At 31.1% G+C, this 20,784-nt stretch overlaps 1 protein-coding gene across 1 annotated transcript in view; it reads left to right on the forward strand.

Annotated features, from left to right (window-relative positions):
* Window positions 1–817: 817 nt before the first annotated feature.
* LOC145294225 (uncharacterized) overlaps window positions 818–20,784 on the forward strand; it is a 28,586-nt gene continuing 8,619 nt past the window's right edge. Inside the window, exons 1-4 of the mRNA XM_080141331.1 lie at window positions 818–980; window positions 7,513–7,569; window positions 12,062–12,176; window positions 20,343–20,456. Coding sequence (XP_079997457.1) covers window positions 942–980; window positions 7,513–7,569; window positions 12,062–12,176; window positions 20,343–20,456 — 325 coding nt within the window. The 5' untranslated portion in view covers window positions 818–941. The remainder of the gene's footprint in view (window positions 981–7,512; window positions 7,570–12,061; window positions 12,177–20,342; window positions 20,457–20,784) is intronic.

Genomic DNA, 20,784 nt, shown 5'->3' on the forward strand with positions numbered 1-20,784 from the left:
AACAACACACATTATTAGTCAAGTGAAGAAGACTAATTCTTCTCCCCGAGAATACCTGGGCACACGTTGCTATGCTTATGTTGACGTCATTCTCTCAAGTCCCATTCCCAACCGACTAATATTTTTAAGCGATACGTCCACTTACAGCGTGAGAAATGCTTGAAAAACTTAAGCGATATAAAAAAAAAAAAACGCTTTCAGCGACTTCACTGTAATTACAACGTATGGTTTTACCTTACAATGATAAATACAATATTATCGCACCCAAACGGCGAGTATCCACCGAGCTCCGCCAGCACTTGAAAATACCCGCACCTGTATCGGGGTAGTGATTGAGGCTGAACGCGGTACATTTAATTGATTACATAATTACATTATTCTATTAAATAATCAAGTTATTGATTTTTTCCAATAGTAGTTTCAATATACATCTGTACTGTTTTCTTTTGGGCGACAATTTATTGTTCTATCCTGTAAACTATGACAGAAACAATTAACTACAGGCATACGTATCAACGATTCGCATGGAGAATCTGAGTACGATTTACAAAACCAGAAATTACTTTTACTCAAATAGTTCAAAGTATGTATGCACGTTTTCTTAATTGACCCCATATAATAGTTCTTACATTTAGGGATAATGATCCTTAATCATAGCATTAATTATATACTAAACATTTTTGCAACCGCTTATTAGAAGAATTGTGTTTAAACCTTTCTAATTTACAAGGGTTATCATTGGTAATTACAGACGGCTTCATTAAATAACTAAAAATAAGTTAACGGATCGTACATATATATAAGGCCAGTATATCTTTCCTTTCAATATACAAAGTTATAATCAGTAAACCATAGCTACTTATATGTAGACCAGAAGAACGAGAAAGAATCAGCACATCACGCCATTTGTTCGAAAATTCTAGTTAAGTAAAACGGACATCATGGAACTTAAAATTTTGGCCTGTTGTTTCAGCATATTAGTAAGTAAATTGTCTTATAATCTGATATTTTACTCTGATGTATATATATATATATATATATATATATATATATACACTTCTATATATAAGTTTTTATTTTCATATAAACTAACGTGCATTTATATGAAATAGCTTTTGCCAAAATGCTTTACATTATTTCAAGTAACTTAGTGTGGCGTGTTTGTGACGTCAGAACGTATACATTGCTGGATTATTGTAAATCATAAGTCTAAATTGTTTATTTTAATATTTTATTTATTTCAGCAAACATATATCATATCTGTTAGCGTCTTACGCGCGCTTCGCAATATACAACGAAAACTACCGATTACTTTATATTGGTACCCTACTATTCCTTATCAATTGTATGTCAATAATAATAATAATAATATTTTTAAACTAACTATTCAGAATACGACAAAGCTGTATCAATTTTTAAGAGGATTTATTTCTGTTAATTCCAAATTAATTTTATTTAGTTATTTTTATTACAAGTTCCCTGGCTTTTCCATCATTAGCATTTTTATATTTATACTTAATATATATATATATATATATATATATATATATATATATATACATATATATATATATATCGCGCGTGTGTATATACAAACACACCTTAAATTGTTTGTGGCTGTGTGTATGTATGTGTACATTTTCCTTCCAACCAACTATGTCAATTTTAAGTCTGCAAACTCGAGATTTGATATAGCATTAAGATTTAGGAAAAAGATTAATCGGTTTTTATCCAGAAATTTAGCTGTCAAAGGGACAATGATTTAGTCTTTGAAAACGCTATATATTGACATGTTTGGTGTATAGTTACTTTATTGCTTGGGCATGGATCAAACTTGTTATTTTGATTTGAGCCTAAAAAATAAATTGTAAAGGGTCAAAATTTGGGTAATTTTTTTAAAATGTTGCCATCTACGGTTTTTTTAAAACATTACTGAGCCAATATTTAGTCTAAATTTTACAGAACGTGTATTAAAAAATAGACAACGCTTTTTAGTCGGGTTTTGGCAGAAAATATGCAATGGGTCAACGTTCAAAAGATCTTTACATTTGCGGTCTCTTGCAAATAATAAAGCTAATTTCGGGTCTAAACATTTGAAATTTTACATACAGGATAATGAGGCAAGACACACATTTTTAATCAGTTTTGATGGCGAAAATGTGGCTGCCAAGAAGTCAAAGTGTAAAGAATTGTCTTTTGAAGACTTGACGAAACTCCTTAGTCAATTTTGGGTCTAAACATTTTAAATTATTAATGTAGGTTACCTGGACATGAGTCATTTTCTTTTAATATAGGTATTCACATAAAGTTATGAACAGTATATAGGGCTCAAGCAAAGCCGAGATGAATTGCTAGTATGTATGTATATATATATATATATAAATATACATATATATGTATATATATATTATATATATGTATGTGTGTGTGTATATATATAATATTTGTTTGAGCACTTTGTAAATATATTTTCACCCGACGCGTATTTAAGCGATTAAGCCAAACCCTCTGTTGATTTGTAAAACAAACTGAGATTTTTAGCACTGTGCGACGGGCAAATCCAAATTCAATAGGCAATTTAGGAGAAATATTTCAGGCTACTGATTCTTGGACAGGTTGTTAGAGCTGGTGACTCACAAAACGATTGTTGTAGGTTCGATCCACGGCTGGGTAAACGTGTATATCTGGCCGCACTGATGAGTTGTGATACAACAGAAGAATACTTTATGTGGATGACTCTCTCTCTCTCTCTCTATATATATATATAATAGCATGGGTAGCCGGTGTTGCCCGGGTTCTTGGAGGTGTATGTTGAGCAAAAAAAGCGGTCATTTTTTTTTTAACTTTGACCTCTTCACATTTATTGTCTTGGACTTAAATCAAGTTATTATGTTAGATCCATGTTCAAGGGACCTATATCTAAAATTGTAAGTATTTATATAAAAAAATTGTCGGGGAGTTTTGTAGAGTTTTCAAAGGTCAAATTGTTGACCTTTGACCCTGTATCGCCAAATTTCTGTGCAAAAACCAATCACATCGATTTTCCCAAATCTCAGTACTCTGTGTATAAAATTTCGAGTCTGTAGATTAAAAAATTGACAGAGTTATTGCGTAGTGAAATGTACACTCACACAGACAGATACACCGACAGACAGATACAGACACGCCCACTTTTGTAGATATATAGATCTATAAACATACGCGTGCAACGAATTTCGGTACTGACAGATCTTAAGACGCACTCCCACTTTCGTATATAAATTCTAGAAACTTGTTACTAAGTCCTTGACATCTTCTATTTGCAATCAAAAAGAATATCTTTAAGGTATTTTTTGATTACTACGTATTTCTCCTTACATGTTTCTTTTTGTCTCCTCCGACATATTCATGACTTTTTTTTAAATCATAATTTTCCACGACTAGGTCTGGAACGAGGAACGAAATTTTGTTGGACAGCCTTTCATTTTTTTTCATTTTCATTTTTTAATCATCGTGTTAATTGGATTGTATTAAGCCATAATTATATTTCGTAACCCCCTCAATATATATATATATATATATATATATATATATATATTTATATATATATATATATATATATATATATATATGTGTGTGTGTGTGTGTGTGTGTATATATATATATGCTAATTTTAAGAATGTAAGAAATTATATAATATCCACGTAAAGTTCTTATTTAAATTGCAGTAAGAAAGGTATAACAAAACGATGTCAGTCTACAAACCGGAAGTCCAAGACTTGTTTCGTTCTAATTTGGGCTCATCAGAAATGCACGAACTGGGGACCTGAAACAAGAGCCTGTTGTATGCGAGGCAAGCACTATGCCAACTGTGCAAACGCTCGACACACTAAAAAAGTATATTTACTAACACAGATAAAGCTAAGCGTGACGAAATCTGATTGTGAAATGGACCTACTTCGTCTCGAACAAGGGACGCAGTCATCCACCTAGTGGTAATCAACCTAGCTATAACCCAAGCCGATATCTCACAATCGGAATTTTAAACTCGCTAGGACGATGCCATCCAACAATTCTTACCTGGCAAGCAATTAATACAATTTTCAGAATGTCAAAATGTCAGAATTATATAATCTGTCACATTCTGATTGTTCTATCTCGAATAGCTGGCTACGAAGTAGGTCGTTTGCACAGTCGGATTTCGTCGCGGTTTGCTTGATCCGTGTTAGTTAAAAGACTTTCCTGTGTGTAGCGACGTTTCTTCACCTGGTAGAATGCTTGCCTCTCGGATTTCCGATACCATGTTCGGTAATGTCTAACCAATTTGGCCAAATGAGAACGAAACTCGAGTTTGGACTTCCAGTTGGTTGGCTGTCATAGCAGTTGTGAGCTGACACGTTGTTTGGATGTTGAAATAATATATATATATATATATATATATATTAAGTAATGTGATTGATAATTTAAAATTTAAAAATCAAATTATAATTAAATTAAAAATCCGTTTCATAAGAAGGAACAACAACAAAATCAATTATCTGTACGATCGTTTCGGAAAACAATGTTTTTTTTATTGTAGTAGACATCAAGTTACGTACAATAATTACATATAGTTTTTTTAATATTGAATTAGCTCAAGGATATTTACCTATCGAACTTGTTATATATCTAAATTACAACGAGTACATTCTCTTTCCTGTATTTTAATTAAACTAGTAATTTCACTGTTACATTGAAATACACTCAGCTCGTTAGACTCTTGTTCTAATCTCGTTTAAATATATATATATATATATATATATATAGATGTGTGTATATATATATATATATATATATATATATATATATATATATATATATATAGGTGTGTATTTGTGTGTGTTTGTACATAGTCCTGATCAAAATCATAAGACCACTTAAGAAAGTAAGCTTTTGGGCATAATATCGAATTTTTAATTTAAAGAAATGGTTGAAACTATTGCCAAAAGGGAAAATATTATGAAAAAAATGGAATCTGCTTCATTTGAAACCTTAACCCTGATCTAAATAGTATTTAAAAAAAAACAACAAACATTTCCACCTGGCCAAAAGCATAAGACTACTTTAATAAAATTGGCTTTTTTTGAAAAATGAATACGAAAAGTTTACTATGTTACTAAAAGCAACTTCTTTAGGGATAAAAAACATCTTACTAAATTATAAATGGCAAAAGGGAAACCATTATCTGAGTTTGATAGGTCGACCAAAAAAAATACCCCATCACTGGATCGCCGTATCAGAAGTTTAACAAAAATTCCAGTATGAGCTCAAGTCGATTGAAAAGTAAAACAGCAGTAGAATGTAGTCCTAAGACCATCAGAAGGTATCGGAAAATGAAGGATTTCAATCATTTAAAGCGACTGCAGAAACCACGTCTTCTTGAACAGTACAAAACTATGCAAATATGCCGCCAAATACCAGACTTGGGATGAAGAGAAGTGTGAAAATGTAATTTTCTCCGATGAGAAAACGTTTAATCTAGATGTTCCAGCTGAATTTCAACACTATTGGCATGATAAAAATGTGGCCAAAGATACTTTTCCAACTCGGCATAGTGGAGAGGGTATTTAATGATCTGGGGTCCTTTCTCGTAAGCTGCGACCCTGAAGTTGCAAGTAGTGAAAGGCTGGCAAACATCATTGAAGTACATTTCAATGCTTTAAAATGCTTTTATCAGGACTAAATTTCCACGTCCGTGTGAAAGAAATTGGATTTTCCAGCAAGACAACACTGCGATACACACTTCTGGACAAGCACGTCAATACTTTTCTTCAAATAATATAAAAATTGTTAGATCATTCAGCATGTTCTCCGGACCTCAATCCCATTGAAAATCTTTGGGGGGTGGATGACAAAAAAGTGTTCAAGGATGGATTCCAGGATGATTCGATAAACAAACTTTCTGATTCAGTTTTCAGCACATGGGATAAAATTCGTTCCCAACTGAAAAAAAAACTTAGTCTCAGGCATGCCGAAGAAAAATGTTGAAGTAATTCGTAATAATGTAGGCTATACTAAATACTGAGACCCTTTTTAGTAATTTATAATTGCTTTTTGTTAGATACATTATCAGTGGCATTATCATTTTACCAGGTTAAAATGTTTGTTGTTAAAAAATAATTATTAGATCAGGGTTAAGGTTTCGAATGAAACAGATTTTATTTTTTCCGTCATATTTTCCCTTTTCGCAATGGTTTTTTATCATTTGCTTGATAAAAAAATCAATAATATGCGTAAACACTTACTTTCCTATGTGATTTTGACCTGGACTGTAAATATATATATATATATATATATATATATATATATATATATATATATTAAAGGTGAATTTAATTTTTTTCTGTTTAATGCTTATGTCAGCAGAAAATGGCAGAAGTACACATCACCACCTAGCTTTTTATTCATCATTTATTAAAATCAATTGAAGAATTACACCGTCTAGAAAAAAGTTTCATTTTCACATTAATTGTATTTATATATTGAAGACTCTGTGCACGTGACCCATCGATCTCATATAATATTATAGCATAATATGTTCTCATTAGTTTGGGCATGCAATAATATATTTGCGTTTCTTAATTTCTAAGATGAGGATTGATTATTCGTATTATTTGGATTCATCGAGCTATTGTTATCATCTTGAATGTAGTTAATCAGTACGAGTCTTTTCCAAGTCCTTGATAAAATGCTTAAACTTACACTCACGTTGGGAACATTTGTCCGATTAATCCAAATAATAGGAATGATAGATTTAATTGTTTTTAGTAATACGTATGTAGAACTACATCTGACTTTAAAATATGCATGTGATAGCAATATTACAAATAAAATTAGAAACTGTCGAATTTTCTATGTAGCAAAATATCTAATATTAACAGCTAGTCAATATCTATTTCGATTACGAATACGTCGAGTAGCATACTTCAATATCCCGAAGTGATTATTAATGCTGCGTCGATACTAAACATGTAATACTATCAAACAAAATCTCACTGAAAACTCTGATCAGCCATTTACAAAATCTAAAAATATTCTATTAAGATCAGTATTCATTAATATCGGCCGCATTGATTCTTTTCAATAGTATTTCTAAAATGTCGCAAGCAATATTACAAAGAACCATACGTTTAACTAATATTTTTTATAGAAAAACAAGTAGCTAGCAATAAAGTGTTCGTTACTTTCTGGAGAATTAGGTCATCGCAAGTTCGTTCAAGTTAATTAGAATATTATGACATATCTACAATATTAGTCAAATAACTGCATAAAACGCATTACTATATATATTTTCTGAAAAGCGTAAATTCTTTTAAATGTTTATACTATTGTGAAAATAATATTTTTTCTTAAAGTTTTTTGTCAATAATACATGTACATGGAATATAAACTGTTTAACAGTTTATCTTATAAAACACGTAAGATTTTTAGTGATTTTATATTGCCATATATATATATATATATATATATATAATTGTTTTTTTCCATTTTTAGATGCTGTCCTGCATTATCAAAGCCGATACCGACGACCTATTGAAGCTTTTGCTTAGGGTAATTATTATTATTAATTTTATTATTATTATTATTATTATTATTATTATTATTATTATTATTATTATTATTACCACCACTACCAGCCTCATCCACAGCAGCAGCATTGTCGTCACTGATCAATAGTTTTACACTGGCTATTATTATTTTTGAATTTTTACTGCAAATTAACTGAGAAGTTTTGGTGGCAAAGTTCATGACGCCATAGACTGAAAATCTGGGTGACCCGAAGTTCGATTTTAGTTTGTTCCACAAAAACATTTTCATTTAACCCACTCATGATCTGACGTCTAATATTTCGCGTCTAACATTCCGAAAATAAAGTAAATGATATAACAATATTATTCTTGAAATCAAACAACCGCATCAACGGATCTTCTTCTTCTTCTTCTTCTTCTCCTTCTTCTTCTTCTTCTTCTTATTATTATTATTACATGAATGCTCATTGATAATAACCACTGTTACTGTGCTACAATAATGTTCTATTATTATCAATGCAATACATATTTGTTCAAAATCAGGTTAGTGTTTTATTCATCGTTGAAAGTAACAATGGATTTTCTTTGGAATATATGCCAAAATAATCCTTCTACATCATCCCGCAATATTTCTAGTATAAAACTGATAAGTAATTCCACTTCTCATTAATCTGATTTTTTAAATATTTACCAGATTTTTTTTTATTGTCACGCCTACAGCTTATGCCATCATATCTTTTGGGAACGAGAACAAGTTTTGAAGTCTGTTGCTGTTTCTGTTCCATAACGTGTAATGGTTCTTTGTTATTTTGCCTTTCTATTGCTACCTTTATGTTGCTATTTTTATTGACAGTTTTTGCATTAAAATTTTTTTATAGGATTTAGACGAATTCTTTCCTTCGTTTTTCTCGTTTTTAATGTTTGATTAGAATTCTTCCTAAACTTCTTCAATGTCTCTCAAAAATTTCCCAATGACTATATATATATATTAGTTTTTTTAGGCGAGTGAATTTTAATTGATTTAAAGCATAGCATTATATGTTTAATGTAAAATATGTTGTTTATCGCAACAACTATGTTTTGGTATTTATAATTCCAATACAATCTCGAAAATATCGCATCGTGTATATTGAGTAAACTGCGACCCTAATGTTCAAAACGCTACGCGTTTAATAAAGTTGTGTTTCTACAACAATATGCTAAATGTTGCGTCTACTTTGGCCCATTTTTTATTCCTCAGCCGCATTTAGAGAAAGCCAAAATATGCTCAAGAAAATTACGTAATCAGGTTACATAGCATGAACGGAGTAGTCAGTTGCCAGGTCAAGTTCGGGGATGTTTTCTCTCTGATATGTTAGTAGAGAAGAACCTACGTCTGTGACAGAAGATATCCTTGGCTGGATGAGTTTATTTGCTTTTACTTTGCTGTCAAATATAGGTATATAGTATTATTTGTTAGAACGACCCCCCCATTTTATTAATACTGTAGGCGGTTGAATAGTTGGGTTATTTTTTTTTACTTACAATTATATTCGTGTGCGTTTCTGCATTCTGCTCCGACTGAGAGGTTGTGTTTACATAATATGTTGTTTACTGCTTCGTATCTTTGCCCATAGTGTTTCCAGAGATTTACTTGTTGTCTCCTTTATATATTCTTATGAATCCTATACGTATGATCAGTTATTTCTACATTTCATTTCGTGTCTTCTTACTATTAGTGTATCTGTTAGGTGTATTACACATTTGCCGGCTCTCTTTTGTTGAAGGCATTAGTGTTGTAGATTATAACATTTTGTCATTTAGGCAGGTATAATAATATCAATTCTTTACATGTGTCAGTTCATATCTCTTTGAATCGTTCAGTATAATATTTGGAAGAGAATGTACTGCGTGTAATGATTAGTTTTTCACTCAGTTCCTTCCTTAATCTGGTATATAAATTGTCTATAATAATTTACTAGTGGTGTTTCCGGTGTTTATTTATGTTTTTACTTGATTGTTGTTATATAATTTAATCATTTTCTATTCATCCTTAAGTACTTATTCCAACGTGTTGATAAGATGGTGTCTATTTACAATATTGTCAAATATGGCGTTTATCTAGTGTCTAAATTCCCACGTGTGAAGTTCGATCCATCACTTCGTCACTAGGTTACGCCTTTTCCATATTTTTTCTATTTGTCTGGACTGCCAAAGTAAAGATACTAATTGAATTTATTTGAAATTCAAATTTTTTTTAAAACTTTATTTGTTATGTTTTATGGAGAGTTAATTGGGGCAAATACATTGAAGGTAGTGTAAAGTCTGCTTCTATGAAAGCGGCCTCACTCTAATGTCTGAGAGCGTCATTTATATCTACAAGAGAACCATTCGCCTATGTATGGAGTATTGTTGCGACATTTGGGTTGGTGTATCTGCTAATAGTCTGTCACTTTCATACAGTGTTCCAGACAGATTAGCCAACATAATAGATCCCGCACTGTCAACTAGGTTTAAACATCTGTCCGATTGACGGAATTTGGAATCCCTATGCCCGTTTTACAAGTATTTTCATAGTAGATACCCCGGAGAACTACGAGCTATTCCCTCCTGACATAAATGCCCTTGAAAAATCAACAAGCAGCGAAATCACACACTTACACAGTAAATATCCTCAAGTGCAGTAAAGCCTTCTAATCTAATAGTATTTCCTAAGAGTGCTGGTTTGGTAAAAGAAATTTCTCCTGTTAAAATGCAAAAGTTCAAGTGCAATGTTAACAGAATTCGTGCTATTTAACACCCTACAAAGTATCTCTAAAATAATGCGCCCGAAATTAGCCTCCCACATCAAAGTAGTACTGTTCCTTGTTTGGGTGTAAATGCATCGAAACATATGTGTCCGTAATGTATAATTATATATATATATATATATATATATATATATATATATATATATATAAATATATATATATATATATAGATATATACATATATATACATATATATACGTATATATACATATGTATATAAAACATATATATATATACATATGCATATATATAAAAATATATACACATATATAAATATACATATGCATATATATAAAAATATATATGCATATATAAATAAATATATATATGCGTACATATACATATATATACATATGCATATATATAAATATATATACATATATATATACATATATACATATATAATCATACATATATATATACATATTTACATATATGTGTACACATATATACATATATATATACATGTATACACACATATATATACACATATATATACATATATATACACATATATAATAAATAATGTTAGTATTTATGTGAAAATATAAATGAATATATATATATATATATATAAGATATATATATATATATATATATATATATATATATATATATACACTATTTTTTCAAAAACATCATACATCAGTGTTTCATGCACCTGCTTTTATCTGTCAATGAATTTCTCAAAAGCAACACTGGTTTCGTAAGTTATCAATTTAAGTAAATATTTGTACGTTTTTTCCGTTTTAATTCTGCATGTGATATATTATAAAATTATTATAAACCCCATGTGTTCCTCATTGTTGCTTGTTTAAAAAAGTTCTCATATTTACATCCAGGTTTAAGGCATTTTTTAGAATATTGTTTTTTATTTTACTCACGCTGTTAGAACATAACTATTATTATTCTTTTCTTTTCACACATTTATGTTTGAATTACTTTTTAAGAATCTGTTTAAATACGCTCATGCTTTTAATTATAAATTGCTGCATGTTATATCTCACCCATTTCCATTTTTAATGTTATATATTTAGTAAACTTTTGTAAATTTTAAAGCCGATGTGACGTCAAGTCATGGTGAAATAGACAAACGCTACATTTTAAGGCCTTAAAATATGTAAATTTTAGTTCTGCACCATGCTATACTGTTTCACAGGAATAGATAGAAATTGTTGGACAAATATGGTAAAATATTCACTAAAATAAAGTTATTTAATTAGCCCTAAAAAAGCTCCTCGTTCACACCCAAGTGTTAGCGCGAAGAATAGACAAACACCATTTAATAGAAAGTGTCAGTTAAAATTTCTCAGAAAGTTTTATTTAAATCCAAGGTATCTATTTTACAATAAGCACAAAAGTGTTCATTTTAACCATTTTTAATGTTTGTGCAAAACTAAAAAAAAATATTCCAAAGCCTACTTATTGGAGAAAGTCCGGATAGACGAACGGACGAACAAAGAAGGACGAATTTAGAGGTCCACCCTCCTTTTTTCGGTGTCAATTATTTAGAAATAAACTTTTTTTATCGTGAGGTACTTGCATTTTGAAGTATGTCTGTTTAAATATATTTAAGTTGTGGAGGAATTTTTAAAGACTTTTTGTTTTTAATTATATCCGTTTCATTGCTGATAGCATAACAGTCAGAAATAGATAATCTTTTTACATGGAATATATTTTCCTTCCGTTTTCACTGATGACATTATGCATCTTTTATTTAATTAGCGGACCAGTTCCTGCAGAATCTCAATGGAATGCCCAACCAAACATTCTATCTGCTATGAACATCGCTGTCGATTAAACGTCCCTTGCAACAAAGATAACGACTGCTTCTTTTACGGTAAGCCAGTGATAGGAAAACACTATGAATATGCATGCGAAACAGAAATAAGAAAACATTTACAGAAAGACACAAATGCTATGTGTGATTGCTGCTCAGAAAGGAGAAAAAAGACATGATTTTTTTGGTTTTTTTCTGCAAGTGTAATCCGACAACCCCCCTATATATATATATATATATATATATATATATATATATATATATATATATATATATATATATATATATATATAAGTATATACATATATATATGTATATATGATGAATTAAAAAAAATGAATTGAATCATGCTAAGCATATTATCATATCATTCGACACAGGTTATTAAAAAAAAAGAAACTTCGTAATAATAAAAGCCTAAGCGATATTAACAATTCATCGAATGTTGCCAGAATTCTGTAAGTTTTTCTCTTTAAGTGCTATTAAATATCTTTGGAATCTAACTTAGTCAAAATAATAGGATGGTAAGAAACGTGGACGGCAACTCTGTTAAATACAGTATGACTGATTTAAAGATCCGTATATATATACATATATATATATATATATATATATATATGAACAAATGATTAATAAAATATGTTAAAAGACATCTTGAAAAAGAGTTAAAAACATATTTAATTTTAAAAAAGGAAGCACAAGATAAATGGATAGTCTTTGATCCGCGGAGTTTCAAAGAAATACTCTCCTTCTAATCAGAGGGCAGGAATTAGCAAAATGCAGGATCGGATTTTGCATATAAAAGTATTTAATGAAACTACAATAAGTCAAAGATCTTACCTGGTAAAAAAGGGTGAGGTAAGGGGAACAGGAGGCAAAAGAAAAATAATAAAAAGATTTCACATGAATGAATAGTCCGGTGAAGGGTAAAAATCCAAAAATGGTAAAATCCAAAATGGTCGAATTTAAAATTTCAATCCACTGGTAAAATGGTCCAAAATCTGCCTTTTGGATGATTTTCTTTTACTAAAAAGTGCACTTCTGGTAAGTAAAAAAATAATCGAGCTGAGACGTTTTATTTTTCAGGTTCTATTACTCGTTTGCGTTGACGGTTTGAGCCTGCTTGCTTCCTACAATTTTATTTTTTGCTGAACACACACCTCTTAACAACAGGGCAAGGCCGGGCATCCATACTAGTAAATATATAATTGCTTTATATATATATATATATATATATATATATATATATATATATATATATATATATATGTATATATATATTAATGTTCAGATATATATATATATATATATATATATATATATATATATATATATATATATATATATATATATTACAACGTCAAAACATCACCCACACGTTACCTAACTTATAATGGTTGTTAGGCTTGATATAATGGCCACAATTTTCACGAAATTGAAGGAATCATTTTATTAATTGATTATTATTTTGGAGTAGCTACAATTTATCTCTGTATAATATACCAATAATCTTGTTTAACTACATTGGGTTTCCCAAGTTGTACCTTTTATCTAACAAGATGTAAATCAACAAAACGAGTGCTACAGGGGAGGCATCAACTTTTAAAACCATAACGCTGATGGAGTAAGTAGTCTGAAGATTATAGAGCACACAGGATATAATTTAAGAGTTGTTACATATATAGAAATAGCTTCATTATTGCATATTTTATAAAAAAAAAAATTAGTTCAGAACATGTAAAAATTTGTGTACACCGGATGATTAGTTTACTAATAACAGTGAATTTTTTAATGTTACTTTTGCAGTTTTAAAAAAAAATTATACCCGTATATTTGGACTCCAAAGCTGATAAAAACAATAAAACAATATATTTCTTTGCGCGTATAATTCAGGGAAGTATGTATTGATAATAGATGTTATGGTGTGATAAGCCTACGGTTATGTCGATTGTAAATAGTAAATTATATAGTATTATAGTATAAGATATAAAAGACACTTATTATATTAAATATGTTGTCGTATTTTTTAGTTTCTTATTGGCGATAAAAAAACACGTTTTCAAGTTTTTTAAAGAACGTATAAACGCAAAACAATGAATTTATTACAAACAAACATGACGCTTAAGTCTCAAAATACAGCCAGTGCAGAGAAAACGTTATAAACAAACCCAGAAGATTTCAAATGTCACGTTTATCGATAGTAACTAAAAAGTTCTTGTAATAGTAAATCAATTAAAAGAGATAAAGAAACTTTATTTTATTGCGATTCAAAAAAACTCACGTTTAGAAAGAAAGCAATCACAAATAGCGAAGATTTCCTGAAAAAATAACGGTGTTTTCTGCAGTTTTTTAGCAATATCTCCCCTCGAATGTTTGAGATTATGCTTTATTAATGATTTCTCTATGAACGTAATATTTTCGCATGTCGAAATACAGACTCAAGAAAGCTTCAGGTTGTTATTATCTTGGTGTATTGAAAAAAAAATAAAATCAATATATCCGGCCACAAAAAAGAAAATAGTGCGTTTTAATCATTTGTCAGTTCAAAATTATATTGCATTTGATCTGTATCTACTTTTTTCGTATGAGAGCGTTAGCAGAAAATGGAAAATGTTTAGAGACAAAAATTCTATGTCCCGTTTACATTTATTTAGCTATATATAAAAGTGAAAATGTCAGTGCGTGCGTTAGTCTGTGTAAAATTCCCTACCGAATAACTCTGTCAATTTTCGGTCTACATAGTCGAGATTTTACATACAGGGTATTTGCAGACATCTTTGGAATCAGGTTATGGCCAGAAATTTGGCTGATGAGATGTCAAAGTTCAAAGTTTTGACCTTTGAGAACTTTATAACACTCCACCGCCAACTTTGTGTCTCCACATCTAACTTTTAGATATAGGTTCCTTGGACATGGATCTAACTTAATAATTTAGTTTTAACTCAATACACTAAATGTATAGGGGTCATAATTTGAGTCAAATTACAAAAAAAATGACGTCAGTGGTTTCTACAAAATTACACCACGAATGTTTGGTCTAAACATTTGAAATTTTACATGAAGTGTATTCAAACATAGGGCAATCATTTAATTTAATTGTTTGAAAGCATTTAATTTAATTGTTTGAAAAGTGGTTTAGCAAAAGGTGAAGTTGAAAGAGTTGATTTTTGTAGATCTACCTAACTTTTTCGCTAATTTGGAGTTTAAACACTTGAAATTTTAGATGTAGGTTACTTGGACATGGATCAAACATTTTAATTTAATTTGAGCCTAAAACAATAAATGTTAAGAGGTAAGCCTTGGGATATTTTTTTTTAAAAATTGACATCTACGGTCCTTACCAACTTTTCTTAATGGTAGGTAAGGAAGTCTATTATACAGAAAGACATTACCGTACATATTCTCACTTTTTAATATATACATATGTACATGAAATTATGAAAACTACATAGGGTCCGCGCAAAACCGGGCAAAACTGCTAATATTTTTATAAAAGTGAAAATGTTTTGTGTGTGTGTGTCTGTTTACGTGTCCCTGCCAAATAACTACGTCAATTTTCGGTCTACAGACTGGAAATTTAATATACGGAGTATTGAGATTTGGGAAAATATTTTGAACGGGTATTTATGAGAAATGTTTCTGTTAAGTGGTAACAGATCAACGATTAAACCTTTTAGAACTCTATCAAACACCTCCACTTATTTAAGGACTACCCATTTTTAACTTTATACAAAGGTTACTTAGACATGAATCTTAGTTTATAACTTGCTTTGAGTCCAAAATATTAATTCTGGGCGTAAATATTTGAAATTTTACATGAAGAGTATTTAGACATTCAGCAAGATTTTTAATCATTTTCGGGGGAAAAATGCAGCCAATAGATTAAAGTTGAAAGAGTTGCCCTTTGCAGATTCTAAATAATTCCTCCGTCAATTTCAGGTCTAAACATTGAAATTGTAGATGTCCGTTTCTTGGACCTGGGTACAACATTTTAATTTAATTGGAGCCCTAAAATTTAATGTTAAGCTATCAAAATTGGGGTCAAATGTTACAACAAATTCGACGTCTGCGATCTCTACCACATGTTCTCAATGGTAGTTAACGAAGCCTATTATACAGAAAGGCATTCCTTTACATATTCACATTTTTAAGGTATACATATGCACATAAATCTATGAACAGTACATAGGTACCGAGTAAAACCGCTCGAAACTGCTAGTATAATAACAATTGCAATCGTCAAGTTTATTACAATTTATTATCTCATCAATTCTGTGAGGGGCGTATTGTATGACAGAGTACAAAGCATGGATAATCATATAAAGACTTCTTAAAGTAAATCATATATATATATATATATATATATATATATATATATATATATATATATATATATATAGTAATTTATAAAATATATATGGCGATTGAGCTACACTGAATATTCCGCGTTTCATCCACTCTAGGACTCTTCTGTAGTTGTTTATCGTTTTTAAATGCTCCTCTTCTATTGAGATTTTAGTTAGCAAATCAGCTTTCTATTATCCACCGCGCCCCTCCTCCTATCAGCCAATGGGCATTCATTTATCAGACAAAGGATCTGTTTTAAAGCTCTACCTACGTATTCAGCACTTTTGAAGTAAATACTTAAAGTTTACGCATGAATCTATACTTTCGTATACAAATTTATGTGAGTTAATTTAGTAGTTATATATATATATATATATATATATATATATATATATATTGGAAAATATGAATTCCAACAAAGTGCTCTACTTAAAGAAGAACAATTCAAATAAGGAGCGTGATATTAGCTTCTGAAAATAAATTATATATATATATATATATATGTGTGTGTGTGTGTGTGTGTGTGTGTGAGGGTGTGTGTGTGTGTGCAGCTTAGTGCGTAAGAAGTAAAGAGGTTGCTCTATTCTATTAGAGAAGACTTATCGGCACAGTATAAAGCTCAACAAGTATCATTGTCGCCTTGGCATAAAGAGTCCCTTCTATCCCCCAACTAATTGTTTGTATGCCCTTATTGAATACATCAAGCAAATCAAGTTACGAATATATAGTTTTTGTGAATACATTTACCAATCCTATTCTTTTCATATATATATATATATATATATATATATATATATATATATATATATATATATATATATATATATATATATATATATATATATAGGCAATTACGCATTCTTTAAATGCTCTCTGCTAATTCAAATGTGCTTCAATTAAAAATAAGTCTAATTTTTTTGGAGAATCTAACCGATATATCGATATAGACAACCTCTCGGGGACATCCGTTTATGTATATAATAATAAAAAATCTTCACGAACGCAATTTAATCTTGTTATGAAACAAAAAAAACTGCTAGCAGAATAAAAGGGCGGATTATTGTTGAAAATGTTCTGAAGTTGTGTTGCACAATTCTACGAGATATACACATGAAACTTTGAAAATAAAAGTCTGCTATACCATTACAACAGTGGAAATTAATTAAAAGCAACATAGCTTAGAAAAAAACATTAAAGACGTCCAAAATAATGCGAACTAGATGCGTGTTTCACTGTTAATATGACCTGGAAGTTTAATTAGCAGATACAGTTTGTGCCAGACTCTGCGAAAACAAATTATGTGATATGAGAGACAGAGATGCATGAATGATTTCCTCCATTAATAATAAAGAAATAATTAACAGTAGCACCTGTTAAACGTGCGAATCCGATTGAGGTGATGTCAGCAGAATTAAGAAATCGGTTCTTTGACTTTAAAGTGGCGAAATTGATTTAAGTTGCGAAGCAGGATCCGGACTTTTATGTTCGATGAAAAAGTACTTAAAGAATGGCGATGACAAATCAGAAAAAATGGTCAGTTGATTGGTATCATTACTGTCTCATAGGGTTTAACCTTTTATTTTTGTGTTGTTGTTTAAATATAAGGCTATTATGTTTGACCCGTATATATAGATGCACTTTTATCAATTATATCGTTTAAACCATAATACCTTAAACTGAATTAATGGTTGGTTTATTCTTCATAACATATTTATACTTTTTACAAAATGCTATACTTTGATTCTAGTCCAGAACAAGTAATAATAAGAACCTTTGTGATATTATACGTCTGAAAATACTTACATATAAAACTAGTAAACTGATTCCTATACAAATAAAAAAATAATCACTTTTTGTTTGCAATATATTTAAATATAATAACGTTGTCTTACAGTAAAATAAGCTACAACAACACATAATAGCATCTGGGGATGAATGATAAATACATCTGATTAAAAAAGTGGTGTATATGTTCTGAGGGTACTATTATTCCTTTTCATTTCTCCAATGTAAAAGAAGGCATAGTCCTAAATTTAGCCGTATAGAGAGACAAATAAATCGAAATATGTATTTATATTTCTGTGTGTTTTAAACCTTAAAGAAAAGCAGCTTACTGATATAAAAGGAATGCGGTATCCATTTATTTGTGATTAAAATGGTATCAACGAACGCATCATCATTTTACGACAGTAGTTTCAGAACATATAAAGTTATTTATATTCTTCCATACGAGGGGCGTGCAATAAGTAATGCCCCTGACCCACGTCCAGTTGTCTGATCTAGCTGAAATTTTGCACGTGCAATAATTTTTATATCTACGGGCCAATTACAACTCTGAACTCTCTCTGGCCAATTACAACTCTGAAATAATTGTGGTTTCTGTTTTACATGTGTTTGAACTGAGTCAGGTGTGAAATGGAGCCTGTTGAATGTCGAGCAGTGATCCGTTTTTTTTTGTATTTGAAAGGACGCACACCACAGGAGACTTTTGATGAGATGAAAGAAACTTATGGTAATAATGCCCCATCATATGACCTTGTAAAACGCTGGCATCGTGAATTCTAACCTGGACGGAAGTCTGTGAAAACAGACCTGTTAGCCCCCCTTCTGCCATTGATGAGGCATTTGTCCATCAAGTTGAGGCTGCCATTTTTGAAGATCGGCGCATTATTATTCGCCAAAAAGCCCAAGATGTTAAGATTAGCGCAAGGTTTGTGAAAACTATCATTCCTGACAAGTTGCATATGATAAGGTGTCCGCCATATGGATTTCTCTGTTGCTTACACCATTCCAGAAGCGAGAAAACGTCGAGTGCTCGAGGATGAATTTGGAGATGTGCCAAAAAGATGAGTCAAAGTTTTTACAAAAGACTGATTACACAGGATAAAACTTAGTTCCATCACTATGATCGAGAGACAAAAGCCCAGTCAATGCAGTGGAAGCACTTGAACTCACCACCTCCAAAAAAGGCAAGGGTGCAGCCCTCCGCTGGCAAGGTCATGCTCACAGTCTTCTGGGACAAAGACGGAGTAGTGATGACAGATTTTCTGGCAAAGGGTTCCACAATGGCAAGAGCCTATTATGCTTCACTTTTGAGGGAATTAATGAAAGCTATCAAAGTCAAGAGGCGGCGCAAGCTCAGCAAAGCTACCCTCCTCCTGCAGGACAACGTTCAGATCCACAACTGGCATGTCCCCACATCAGAAGCAAGGGCGTGTGGTTATGGAAATTTCCCCACCCTCCTTACTCTTCTGACCGTGCACCCTCTGAATTTCACCTCTTCCCAACCATGAAGTTGTTTTTGAAAGGGAATCGCTCTCCAGATGATGCAACCTTGATTTCTGAAGTCACGCCGTGGTTTGAGGACCAACCGAGGGTATTCTACAAAAACTCTCTCCAAAAATACATCAAACGATGGGAGAAATGCATGCCTCTTGGTTGCTATGTAGAGAAAGACTAATCACTGTGCCAAGTTTCGTTGCTCTACTGCAATGGGAAGTGGGTAAGTGGCATTACTTATTGCACGCCCCTCGTAATTAGCTGTTAGATGTTTAGTAAAATATACTATTGTCCTATCAAATAGACCAATGTTTGATTGGAGATATTTTTTTTTTACCCAAAATAAAATAGAAAGGTAATCAATTCCCACATCACAAGCGACAAGGTAACCTATTATATAGAGGTTGTATATTTTGAGAAACGGCCATAAATGTGAATTTATTTGTAACATAAATTAAACCCTGAAAATATTTGTAAGGTGTTTCTCTGTCTAAATCTTTTTAAAATATCGATTACAATAATGAATAAAGTACACTATAACGCTATATATCATGTGTACAGTTTTTTTCGTTTACCGTTTTGTTTTTATTTCTCGTAAAGGAGCATCAGACGTTGCCAATGGAAACCCACATCCCAAATGCTACAAAGTCATCGGCGATACCCGCATTCCAGCTGGTTACGGTTACTGCATGCTGAAAGAGAGAGTCGGAAATGGTAAGTACGAAATAAACGTTGCGTAAGATGCTAAGGAGGAAGACAAATACTAGGAACAATCCGTGTTTTGGGTCACTTACTTATATGAAGATTTGATAGATAACTCCATGTAATACAATTTGTAAACTAATACACTTACATAGGGACCAGAAAACAGATGAGGAACTGACACTGAAATTGATATATTTACTCAATACATAGGTACTGTGCAGTCCTATAACGGATCTGGAAGGCGTTGGTTATATTGGGGTAATACTTGAATGTTATTGGCATTAGTAGTGCATGTTGTCTCAAAACATTCAAAGAAACCATTTGCTACTTAATTCGA

Source organism: Euprymna scolopes, chromosome 15, assembly GCF_053919585.1.
Source record: "Euprymna scolopes isolate OS-2025 chromosome 15, ASM5391958v1, whole genome shotgun sequence".
Classification (NCBI taxonomy): domain Eukaryota; kingdom Metazoa; phylum Mollusca; class Cephalopoda; order Sepiida; family Sepiolidae; genus Euprymna; species Euprymna scolopes.